Source organism: Priapulus caudatus, unplaced genomic scaffold (genome assembly GCF_000485595.1).
Source record: "Priapulus caudatus unplaced genomic scaffold, Priapulus_caudatus-5.0.1 Scaffold1853, whole genome shotgun sequence".
NCBI lineage: Eukaryota > Metazoa > Priapulida > Priapulimorpha > Priapulimorphida > Priapulidae > Priapulus > Priapulus caudatus.
This window is the reverse complement of record NW_014578914.1, coordinates 11926-24256: the sequence shown is the minus strand read 5'-3', so window position 1 is coordinate 24256 and position 12331 is coordinate 11926. Positions and strand designations below refer to the sequence as shown.

Genomic DNA, 12331 nt, shown 5'->3' with positions numbered 1-12331 from the left:
CTCATAGTGTCTATGTCCCCCAGGGTACTATCCGAGGGTACCCTGGGTACGGTTAGATATATTGGAAAGTACCTCGGGGTACTATACGATATGTCGCTGCGTACCCTGCATTGTCCCACCGTACCCTGACTTTCAGCCAACTGATGTCGTAATACATACACTCTGTCAAGTTACCACATCACATAGAAGAAACCTCAAAACATCTCAATCCAATAAAAATGTATGCTATGTTTGACTATATTTTCTTTTTTTTAAACGAAGAGCTAGCTTTTATATTTTAGTTTTACAACATCGGAAATACGTACGTCCATATAAAGTCAGGGTACGGTGGAACAATGCAGGGTACGCAGCGACATATCGTATAGTACCCCGAGGTACTTTCCGATATATCGAACCGTACCCAGGGTACCCTCCGATAGTTCCCTGGGGGACATAGACCCTATGAGCCGTACGATCCGCAACGCGTCTTCATAATCAATGCTCTATGCCTGGTTGATACTATCCACGTTTGCAGCTGATAAATAAAAGGTGACAATTGAACCCACAAGTATCGGTACTACAATGTCAGTGATACCAGATCACTGGGCACGGACTCAAAATCTAATATGGCCGTCCGTTTCATAGAACTGACGCAGATGGGGTCGTTGTCGTATCAGGTACTACAGATATGTACCCGAGGTAGTTTTAGGTTGTTTAGTATTATGTTTATATTTTTATATAATTAGGAGGTAGTTTTAGGTTGTTTAGTATTATGTTTATATTTTTATATAAGGTATGTTTAGGGTTAGGGGTAGGGTTAGGGCTAGGGTTAGGGTTAGGGTTAGGGCTAGGGTTAGGGTTAGGGTACACTTCTGTAGTACAAGTCTGGTACACTTTGTGTATACATATATGTACCTCGGGTACATATCTGTAGTACCTGATACGACAACGACCCCTTCAGCAAAACTGACCAGTAGCAACTCATCATATAGACTACAATGGCAAGTATGGCTCACGCAACACTGTTACACGATATGTACAAAAATAACAGGGCCGTGACCCTAAACTCAGCCTCATTAGAAACATCGATATTTCCATGCTTTCTGTTACCTCTTTGGTTCGAACTAACGTGATTTTATAAGCGGTGTTATTGATAGTGCTGCACAGTGGCGTAGCTAGGATTTTTTCAGCGGGGGGCACTGGGGGGGGCCTTACATTTTCGTGGGGGGGCACAATATATCTTTTCTTTGTATTATACTATTCTAGCGGCATTGTTTTTAATTCAATTTTTTTTTTATAAAGCATGAATTTTCAGTGGGGGGGGCACCTGGGGGGGGGCACAGAAAATTTGTGAGGGGGCGCGTGCCCCTCGTAGCTACGCCCCTGGTGCTGCACTGATCAAATTTCATTTCATTAAGTAGTCGTTGTGTTTTATAATTTACAAAAGTTGCGAATCGAAGACTTAGAGGTAGCAAAGAACTCATAAATAACCAAACCGGTAAACATTTCCTCACACAACAGTGATTGTAAATAAAATAAAATAAAATACACCGCTTACATCTCATAAAAGAAGAACTATTCATAATAAATATATTAATCGTAAAACGAATCATATTCATAATTACATCAGACTATTTCTGAGTAGAGATCACATCACCTGTAAGTACATTTTTTGTGAGAATTGATTCATATATCCTATATCCTATATCCTCTGTTTTCTCTGTTCAGGTCAACAGAAATTTGCACCAAATTCCAATTAGTTTTATCGTAAACCTGCTCAAAAATAGTTCCATTTTGTCTATCTATACTATTTCTAAGATTTCAGACATCACACGAACCCGGAACATCAAATCACAATAACAGAGGTCATAACTACTCTCTCCCAACCAGGAAACTTCCCACCAATACAAAAGTTTGTACTGTTTCCCACTAGGTGTCGCTACTAGCACAAGCTGGGACGGAGGTGTCACAAGGCTTGTCTGCAAGCGCATCTTCCATCGTATCCGATATCTCATATAAACGCACCATCAGTGATTGCTCGCTTCAGTAGCTCACACATGACTAGATAATTCACTAACTACAGAGCACACTGACACATGGTTAACGGCACCAGCCGACATCTGTTGCCGTCGCACGTGGAATGGTACTTCTAATGTAATATAACACAACGAGGAGCCTTCCGAATATCGTCTGCGAAATCCACTCGGGATCCAGAGCTAACCCGATGCTACGAAGCAAACATATTTAATCCGCCGGAATGCGCACCACGATTTATCACGAATTATGTACATGCGGAGAGCCACTGTGGAATTCTTGCACCTCTCTTCAGAAAACCGTATACTCAGCATCATTTAGAAAAGAGGGCCACTAGGAGTACGAGTGCAACTAGTCAACGATAACATGACTATATAAACCTATTGTGATATACCGTTGGACGGCTCTAAACTGTGGAGTGCTGCACAAGTGGCAAGCTGGATCGGCTGATACTAGAAGTTTACTGCCTCGTGAGTTATTTTACGGCAAACCATCGAAGAAAAAACGAACTGAAAAAATAAAGGAGGATATCCCGATGGGGTCAATGTTGAATGAGTATAAAACACTACGCGAATCTATGCAAACCAACTGTATTTCATCGCTCTCTCTCTCTTTCAGTGATTATCCAGGCACCATACATTCCATGATGCAGCCGCTCTGCATCACTCTTACAAACAGAAGTACTCCACGGTAATTGCCTAGAACAGTTCATACATACCACGACTAGAACGTCAGAACTGGCTGCTGTCTTGTCTCTAAAACATCTGCAAGACAAAGAGACAGTACTGACGATAAACCTCACATGCGTGATTCCCGCTCCCTAAAGGTACCACGCTCCTTAAACTAGTAGGAGCAAGGTGGAGTAGGACCTATGGTCAAGAATAAAACCTGGTTAAAGATACTATGCATTTATACTTCCCTTTACATGTATGCAAGCCACAAAAAATTACTTTGAAATATGTTTATTCAGAGCGTATTGCCTCAAAATTGTTCTTTTTTGTCGATTGCGATTTTTGTCGATTGTCTATTTGTGATTTTATAATTGTTCACTATGTTTTTTTCTTCTTTCCACTCATCACTTTCTCGGATGTGGTGACATACTATGAGCCACGTACTCTACCTACCTGCTATGATAGCCTGCCAGGGGAGAGTGACATAGGTAGTGAATGCATTGAGAGCAACGCAGCTCGCTCTTCGCCGCTCCTTAAGCCAATACCATGCCTGACTCAGACCTTTCTCCCACACTCGGTTATAGATGCTATCCGCCTTGAACTCTGCCCGGAGAAAACACCAATGCGAAAGGTCAAAACCAAAAAGAGTCTGACCCCCTCGAATCGTTGCTACGAGAACCCGCTCACCTCACTTACCATGTCACTTCTACAGTCACACACGGTTTAACGGTCTCACACTATTCACACTTCCCCTTCCCCTCGATTCCTAAATCAGGGACGCACACTCGACTCTACTCAACCAACCATCCAATCACACTTCCTTCTCCTCGATTCGAGAATAACGATCACACACAGCGCGTCAACCCAAGGTCGCGGTCACCGAACCACCGCACGGCTCGACGCCGATGTCCCCCCCCCCGGTCGCCATGGCGACCGCCGCCGCTCCGAGTGACTCACCATCCAGCAGATCTCCTGCCTCGACCTCGTGCCACCCGTCTGCATTCAGGTCAAAATCGAGATTGTCCTGCGAGGCTGAGAGCACCTTCTTCAGGCTGCCGTGGCGACGGAAGCCCTGCACGTAGGCCTTGAGGTTCGCGGACGGGTCCGACATCCGCCGCTTGTCGTAGTCCGACTGTGCTCGGCGGAGGGAGGGGGGGAGGGAAAAAATAAACGTCCGTTTTTAACGCCCGCGCTGCTTTTCGGGTGGAAAACGCGTCGTTATGGTGCTACCTGTACAACTCGAGGGGTAAAAACGCGTCGTTATGGTGCTACCTGTACGGCTCGAGGGGTAAAAACGCGTCGTTATGGTGCTACATGTACGGCTCGAGGGGTAAAAACGCGTCGTTATGGTGCTACATGTACGGCTCGAGGGGTAAAAACGCGTTATTATGGTGCTACCCAACGGCTTGACGAGTAAAGGGTACTGTCGCTGTTTTATCTTCGCAGCTTTTCAGGTGAAAAACATGTCATTAAAGTGTTACCTGCACAGCTTAATGGGTGAAAAATAAAATCGTCATTAAATTGGTACCTGTTCAGCTTGAGGGGTAAAAAATGGGGGTAAAAATGGCTCGACGGGTAAAGGGTCGTGTCGCAGTTTTACTTTCACGGCTTCTCAGATTAAAAAGATTTTCCTATTTCCACCTGTACAGCTGCTATTTACACCTGTTCTCAGGTAGAAGACTTTGTTTTACCTACACATCTCCTCAGGTAAACTCGTTGTACAACAACAGGCACAGCATCTACGACTGTCTTCACATCGGTATCTTCTTCTCCTTCCAGACGCGACTACGTCTACTAGCATGCGATCACATTGAACAAAAAATCGACGAAAATCATAGGTAAAAAAAAAGAAGCGTAGATGAACCTCGTGCGGTGGCGGACAGAGCCTCTGTTGGATGGGGTCGTCGCACGACGCCGCCTCGGACCGCCGAGAGCTACGACCGTCGGTGGCGCCACCGGCAACGCGTCGCTGACGGCAACCAGGCTCCGCCGCCGCTGCTGCACCCGCCGCCGCCGCGTGCCTCTCACGGCCGCCGCCACGAGCCGAGCACAGAGGGACTGCGGCCGCTTGCATGTGGGCAGCACTCGACGTTTGTTTTTTCGCCGCGTGCTGCCTGTCCCTCGACCTCTGGTGTGCGGGGCCACGGTACGAAGGCACCTTCTGCGGTCTCTAAGTCAACCAAACAAAATTGCGTGCATAGAAAAAGCTTTGTGCAGATATCGATTTCGTAAAAAAGCAAGCACAGAAGGTAAATATTTTTACATAGTTACATAGCAGGAAGTAGTTGGGGAGAGGCATGCTCGGAAAAAAGCGTGGCATCAAAAAGAAACAGAACATCTACGAGCTAGCGTGTTTAGAAACCATCTAAAAACGTGGGTGAGCCATTAAGACTAACACGCACGCTCGCACACACACACACATGGAGAAATGCATGTATGCATGCATGCACACAGGCGCAAACGCATACATGCACTTCCCTACGCACGCACGCACGCACGCAAGTCTCACCTCTTCGTTCTCAAGATTGAATTCTTCAGCCCAGTATTCTTCGTCGGGCGTTGTAGGAGCCGAGACGGTCACCGATGACTTCTCCTTGCTAACTGCCATCTCCGCATGACCTGCATTTCAGCGTAGATAGTACACGGTAAGCGACGCTGTAAGAATAAACTTGTTTTTGTCGCCAACTGCACGTAGATGCGCTGATTTACTTCCTCTCTGTCCCCTGCTCACATGGCAGAAGCTGTATTTGTGGGATATATTATACACAAAAGATATCATTTCACTCACCTTTGCCCTGTGGGCCTTTCATGCGCACAAACTCAACACGCTTCTGCTGCCCCCTGTACCAACCCAGAGAGAGTCGCTTGGCCATTCTACTAGAAACGCTGGTCTGCAATGGCATAATTATACATGTATCTACTACACAGTCAGAAGTAATATTCTCTCTTATCATATTTGAACACACACACAGGCACCTCATGTTCACACACAAGCTGCAATATGTATATACACACTTGAATATTTCCACAAAACGTTTACAGCTTAATTCTCCACATTTGTCAAAAGATGTAAGCACTATATGGACCTTAAACATGCTAGCAACTCACTTTAGACAAAGAAATGTCAATTCAACCCCAAATTCCGTATTAACTGCAACAACTTTAACAATGGCATATACTGTATATGCCATGTTTTTCGCGTACAGATATTTTCGCGAATTCAAACTCGACCGACAATTTCGCGAGTGGTTAATTTCGTGATCTGTGAATTATGAATTATTCGCTATTATTCGGTATGAGTTATTCGCGTGTTGTTATTTTCGTGGTCGGGGACGCGTTCGCGAAATTCGCAAAAATTAAACCACCACGAAATATACAGCGTATATAGTATATCCACAGCTGGCTGTACGAACGTACGAGGACGATACCTACTCTTGCATCGTAGACTTTCTTCAGAGCATCGTATCGTATCGACCCTAGAAAGATGACTCCTTGGAAGGCACCGCATTTGTCAGCTGCCACCAGCTCCACGCAAACCATCTCTCCGTCTCGAACGATGATGTCCGTGAAAATCTGTCCAGAGAGAATACCGCCGCATTGAACATACCCATGCTTGACGCAGATGCCTAGTACAGTACACAATCTATTATCCAAAATTCTGAAAACTGAAAAGCTTTGAAAACCCAAGTTTTCAAGAAGCTAAGTGCTATTGCGGTACAGTACAATATGTATGAGTAATGCCAAACATATTAATATTTATGCAGTGAAACTTGTGCAGACAAACGTGAGCTTTAGTGTGCAGACTACCTCCACGAAAAAAACGTTCGGTTTTCGGAGCTTTTCGGTTTTCAGAATTTCGGATAATAGATTGTGTACTGTAGTAGGCATCGGTATGAAACAGAAGAGCGTGATAGAGACTGCCAGTGCACCAGAAATGGTCGATAGATTGTGTAGTCTCTAGGAATTGCTCTGAGAGATTTTTCGGTGAAAGCTGCGAGGATATCATAGGTTTCCACATACCTCGTCAAAGTTGTCAACGGTGAAGAATATGTTTGGATATGAGATTTGTTCCTCCTCCCCCTTTCCGTCCATCTGCCGTTTACTGGGAGATGCATACACACGCTGGAAATGGACACGATACACATAATGTAATCTTTAACCACATGCTTATACAGTCGTCTTCTGCTAGGCAAGTGTTCAATATTCATTATCACCTACAGAGAAGAAGTTTGTTAGATGAATCACTTGCCAACCTATTGCTTCGAAATTCAACAAATCTCCATAAACTTCACTGGGTAATTTTACACACTGCATTTAAAGACACCACTTCAAATCAGCCTCGATAAATAACAGCCAACCGCAAAGCCTGAAAATGTCTCGACAGGCTGACAGGCATGAGGATCCTTCAATGAAGCTGTTACTGAACTAGCGCGCGGCTACAACTAACCGCGGTTTTTGCGCGACCATTCGGATATTCGAACCGTCGTTCCGTTTTCGGCTCGGTTTCGGTTCCACATTTTATATATACCCGATATATACGCTTTTGAGATACGCGCACTGCAATTGGCTGGTCGTAAACTCTCGGCCAATCAGCGAGCAGATAACATTGATAGACCACTTGCTACATGCCACGAGAAGGTCAACGCGTTCATTTTGTCTGCAAAAATGACAACTTATGTTGAGCCGCCGGCCTCCTACAGATCTATGGTATGGAAACATTATTATTTCATATTTATAAACCAGTCTGATTATTAAATTTGCACTTCTGTTTGGTGTTATAAGATTTGTAATTGATCGCAAATATTCGAACCGAAAATAACCGAACCGAAATGTGAAAACCGAAAACCGAACCGAACCGTGAAGTTGTGATTCGTTGCACCCCTACAACTAACCTGGGAGAAGCGCTTGAGAATCTGCAGGTCTTTGGCACTTGTTCGGGTGCAGACTGCACAGGTCAGCGTATACTCAAACTGCCAACAGCAATCGTTGCTCAAGGTCATCAACGACGGCCATCCCACTCACAGAGGATATCTCGACAATATCCGTCATTAAACGTGGTTAGTTACGACGCCAGAAGAGAGTATACAGCTATTCAGTCAGTAAAGTAACATTAGAAACTAATATACTAATGTAGGGATAACGTTGCATAGTATGGAGCTAAAGTTAAAGAACAATCAACTTACCTGCTGCAAAATTAAGTTTAGATAAACTGTTTCTTCCCAGTCTATGTCGGCCTCCCCGAGAGCAGGCAACTGTTTACTGTGCTTCCTAAATACTGCAATTTCTGTCTGTACACAAATAAATTATTTCGACACGAATTAGTCACCAGTTGACAAAGAAGCCTGCACACAAACGCACATGCACGCATGCACACACGCATGCACGCACACACACGCGCATGCGCACATACACACACACACACCGTAATAAAGCTAAGCTGAAAGACAGTGTAGTCACCGTGTAGAAATTTTTTGGCATTGTTAAAAATGCGACGATTTATCGATGTAAAATTTACGAGGGCGTAGCTGACCTGCGTCGGATCCCTTAGTGACGTTATTGTTTTTTTGACAAAGAAGAGCATGTCGTCTCGAAGATCCTCATCCGGTACATGGCTGTCCACAAAGTGGTGATAGAACAGCTGTGTCCAAAACGTGTTGTGGTTCACCATGAGAAAATCTACAAAGATGTAATTTGACGAAAAACACGAGTCAAAAATGATTCGTTCTGTAGTTACACACAAACACATATCATGTCCAGCTAATTAGTCGGATGGTGAATTTTCTATCGAGCGTGTTACTGAATATAATGGACTTGATAGAGAAGTCAGCCTCTGCAAGGCTCTTCTCTCCTATTCCTTCACATCTTCTATCCTATGATTTTACAGCAGAGAAAACACTGCACCTTTCACTTAACTAATGAGTAATTGAGAATATAGTGTGAAGTTGTTAACACTATATTGTCAGGAAGTTGACTCTATTGATGCTCAACTACATTCAGTGACTGATCTTTTGATCTTGATGATGCTTGTAGCAGAAATGAAATTAGGAAAAAGTTCCGGTTCCGGCCGACTGTTCCTGAAGAGTTCCGGCCGGAACCGGAACCTTGAAAAATTGGGGATCCGGCCGGATAGTTCCGGTGCACCCCTAATATATACAGAGTTTTCCCCAGGACTTTCATAAAGCATGTCATTTATAAATAGATAAGTTAGGGCCCAGAAGGGGTTTGTACTAATTGGAGTGAATTATGTGTGTCATAATCGGCCTGATACACAGTGAAACTAAATAAGTTCTGAGACATATACATAAAGCTGTGAAAATTCAGCATGATCCTGTTAGTACTGCCAAAAGTAAACACAGCAGAATATTGAGTCATGTCCGTTACGCGATTGCGACATGTTATTGTTAGGGAATTTGTGAGATGTCGCAAATTAGCTTGAACTGTGAAGGTGTGTTGGACCTGTCAGAGCTTTTAAAGCCTGGGGACAACACTGCACATATATATTCACGATTATCAACTAATTGTGGCTATCACTGGTTGAGTACAGTTATGTCGTGTGATGTTTAAAAATTGCATTTTTGCTAAAGCCTAAGCTAAAGCCTAAAGGCAGTCCCTACTCTTTACCCCTCAATTTTGCCCAAGGGAAGATATATAGCCTAGCCACTACATCTACATAACGGAAAATCCTAGAAGTACGAATGATACTATTCGTGAATTCATTAATAAAAACGGTGTGTTCTGCGGCCCGCGGATAATAACACGATTTTATTGATTAAAACAATACAGTACACAGTAGGCCTATTCAGTAATTATTACGAGGCGATAGTCGATGGGTCACAACTTATCAAAAAAATACCGAGTAAAAGTAGATTGGCGTAATTTAGTCAAGTGATCATAAGTGTCATTGTATCATACCATCATCTGATTCATGCAGCTTAAACCTCTCCCTTTCTTGGGCAATACTGATTAGAAGTTTGTGGATGGAAGATTTTTTGTATACTCTGATGGTCGCTGCCATTTTGACGCTCTTGACGCCCTCACTACAGCCGACCTAAGTAATTATTTTTCGATCACAGGGGAGGGGGTAGCTACAAGTTTGAGCTCTATCAGGATGCTGTATTTTCTTTCCATTTAATTACGACACTTGGCGCTTATAATTACCGAAAAAATTTTGTTAGTTGTATGTTTATTATCTTCTAAAGCAGGAATCTCAGCTCCAAATGAACTCAAATGCCAACACATGAAACCCCTTACATTTATATAATAGTAAATTCCGATGATATCATCGCTAAAGCTTGATTTAGCAAATACTTACAATCAATATTTACTGTAAGAAAATAAGTTATTTGATTAGATAAAAAATTACCATAAACTAAATAGTTGTATAATGTTCATTTTTTATTAGGTTTGTAAGAAAATGACTATTTTTTTCATAAAAGCACATATCGGCTACATGTGCCTGGTGAGGTTAAGGACCAATCATAATTCGCGAAATATTGTTGTTGCTGTTCTTTTGTTGATGCACGTCGGCAATTTAAAAACTTGAAGATCAACATTTATTAATATTTCTCATAGTTATGTACGGTTTATAAAAATTCAACGTAACAATGATTATATGTTGGTGTTAGAGCCCCGGCGTGCAACCCGTGGCTGTGTCCATAGGTTTGTTCGGTGGATCGTACTGTAGTCTGTAGTGCTATCTCACCGAACACTAACAGTAACACAGCAACACAGAACACTCACTCTCACTGCAGTGACTGCCAGTAAACAAACGCTGGCATTGGATCAGGCTCTGGGACTACCTAGTACCTTCTTTGGTCGCAAATAATTATACATGAATTGGTGTGACGTCTGTGCACTGAACTATGCCACGAAAAAGGAGACGAAGCTCTCGGAAACCAGAACTGGTATTCACCGAGAGTCCCGTACTGGGGTTTCCGTACATGACGCGTTCCGTAATGGGAGCTGAGCATCCCATCACGGCGCGAGTCGTGCCGCCAGATGTGCAAAGTGGCTTCTCTTGGGTAATACTTCTACAAAATGCGTGACAAAAATTGTATATTTATTACTCACACTAAATTGTGTCATTATTTACTGACAAAAGATTTGGATTAAACTTTGTGCAGGAGCGCATGCTTATTTAACATTTAACTGCTAATTGATTCCGTGGCACTAAAAAATCGGAATATCTTTCTGCTTAGAATATGCTATAAACCTACAACATCTCAAATCCGTTGGCAAAGTTAAAGTGTCTCCTATTTTTAACACCAGGTGTCGCCAAACTTTGACAGCAGAGCACGCTCTTGCCGGTCGGCACGCAAAGTTCAGCGGAGAGAAGCTTCTACCTCCGAGGTCAGTAACAGGGCGCCTGTCGGTGCCAAGGCCCGTCGTCGCAGGAAAGCACACCTCGAATTCGTCGGTGGCCTACCGGACGGAGGGACGGGCAACGTGTCGGTCGAAGGATCGTTGAAGGTCGCTCGCGAGACGGCGGCCGAGCCGACGGCGCGGGAAACGTCTGGCGTTGCCGACGACGCGGTCTCCGACAACGCGGTCGTTCATCCCGAGGCGGCGTGCGTGCACCGAGCGAAAAGGAGAAGCAGCGTAGCGTGCGCGTCGTCGCAGCCGCCTCCCGTCTGCGACGCGCTCGTCACGCCACCTAGCAGCCGGCGCCATCGTCAGACGAGCGAGTCGCGACGTGCGGGGATCGGCGACGGCGTCCCGAGCACGAGGGATTCGCAGGGAGGTGGTTGCGGCAGCAGTGCCTGTCATGAACCGTGCCGGGAACGTGAACGTCATAGATACACGTCGGTCCGAGACAGGAGCCAGTCCTCTTCTTCCGACGTAGACAGACCTTCCGGTGGTGTGACACAGACTTGCCCGCGCCTGCCGCTGGCGAACCGCACCCATCCTCTCACCGACGACGCGAATCTTTGTGATAGAACGCGAAGGCGGGTTAGCGTCACCGCCGACCCGCACTCCCCTGCGTTCGTGTCCGGCTACGATGACGAGCGCGAGGTCGACAGACGTAGGCGCGACGCAAACGGTGACGTTGACAATCGCTTCCGGACGACGCCGTTAAACGTAGTCGGTCGCAGGCTCCGGTCTCGGCACGTGTTGTTTCGCGACGAGAATGAGCGGGATGCGACGACGAGGGAAGGCTGCCGGAGGGTTTACGCGTACGACACGCCCGAATCGGAGTACGGAATGACGTGGAGACAGCGGAGGCATCGCTGGATAGAAAAGCGTCTACGACGCAGGAGCAAAGAACAGCAAGCTCCGCAACGCGACGACGTGATATAGGTATACAGCTAGATTTAAATGATTGTGTCGATAAATTTTCGCATGCAATTGCCGAGCTGCCGGATGATGTACTGCCGGCGGTTTATTTTGAAATGTGACGACGTGAATCGATGCTGGTGATCGTGTCTGTGATTTGTGTTGTAGCGTTCGTTATTAAAATAAATTATTTATTATTATGCAGTTTGTTACGATGGCTATTTCAAACATTACGCGTGATTCGTATGCACGAAGTGAAGCCCCGTGCAATGCTGATGCATATCATAATAACGTCTTTCCTTATATCTCTGAGATAGCTGCAGAATCAATTTGATACCAAAATTATAACCAAGCCCCCCTTGCTCTCTCTCTCT

General features: G+C 44.8%; 2 protein-coding genes across 4 annotated transcripts; one reads left to right on the top strand and one right to left on the bottom strand.

Annotated features, from left to right (window-relative positions):
* Positions 1 to 1664: 1664 nt before the first annotated feature.
* On the bottom strand, positions 1665 to 9860 carry LOC106817755 (uncharacterized protein KIAA0930 homolog). Of its 3 annotated transcripts, XM_014822451.1 has the most exons (12): positions 9597 to 9697; positions 8215 to 8360; positions 7868 to 7972; positions 7577 to 7654; positions 6705 to 6806; positions 6117 to 6257; positions 5473 to 5575; positions 5194 to 5303; positions 3642 to 3816; positions 3138 to 3287; positions 2732 to 2777; positions 1665 to 2522 (listed from the first exon to the last, which is right to left on the bottom strand). In XM_014822451.1, the coding sequence occupies exons 2-11, from the start codon at positions 8350 to 8352 to the stop codon at positions 2737 to 2739; spliced, it is 1143 nt and encodes a 380-aa protein (XP_014677937.1). In that variant the 5' UTR covers positions 8353 to 8360; positions 9597 to 9697; the 3' UTR covers positions 1665 to 2522; positions 2732 to 2736. The 3 variants fall into 3 exon arrangements, with proteins under 3 accessions (XP_014677937.1, XP_014677938.1, XP_014677936.1); XM_014822452.1 differs by lacking the exon at positions 9597 to 9697 and adding an exon at positions 9843 to 9860 and having other exon boundaries at positions 1665 to 2777; XM_014822450.1 differs by having other exon boundaries at positions 1665 to 2777.
* Positions 9861 to 10202: 342 nt separating this feature from the next.
* Positions 10203 to 12157, top strand: LOC106817756. Its single transcript, XM_014822453.1, has 2 exons — positions 10203 to 10705; positions 10953 to 12157. The coding sequence occupies exons 1-2, from the start codon at positions 10547 to 10549 to the stop codon at positions 11979 to 11981; spliced, it is 1188 nt and encodes a 395-aa protein (XP_014677939.1). The 5' UTR covers positions 10203 to 10546; the 3' UTR covers positions 11982 to 12157.
* The last annotated feature ends 174 nt before the right edge of the window (positions 12158 to 12331 follow it).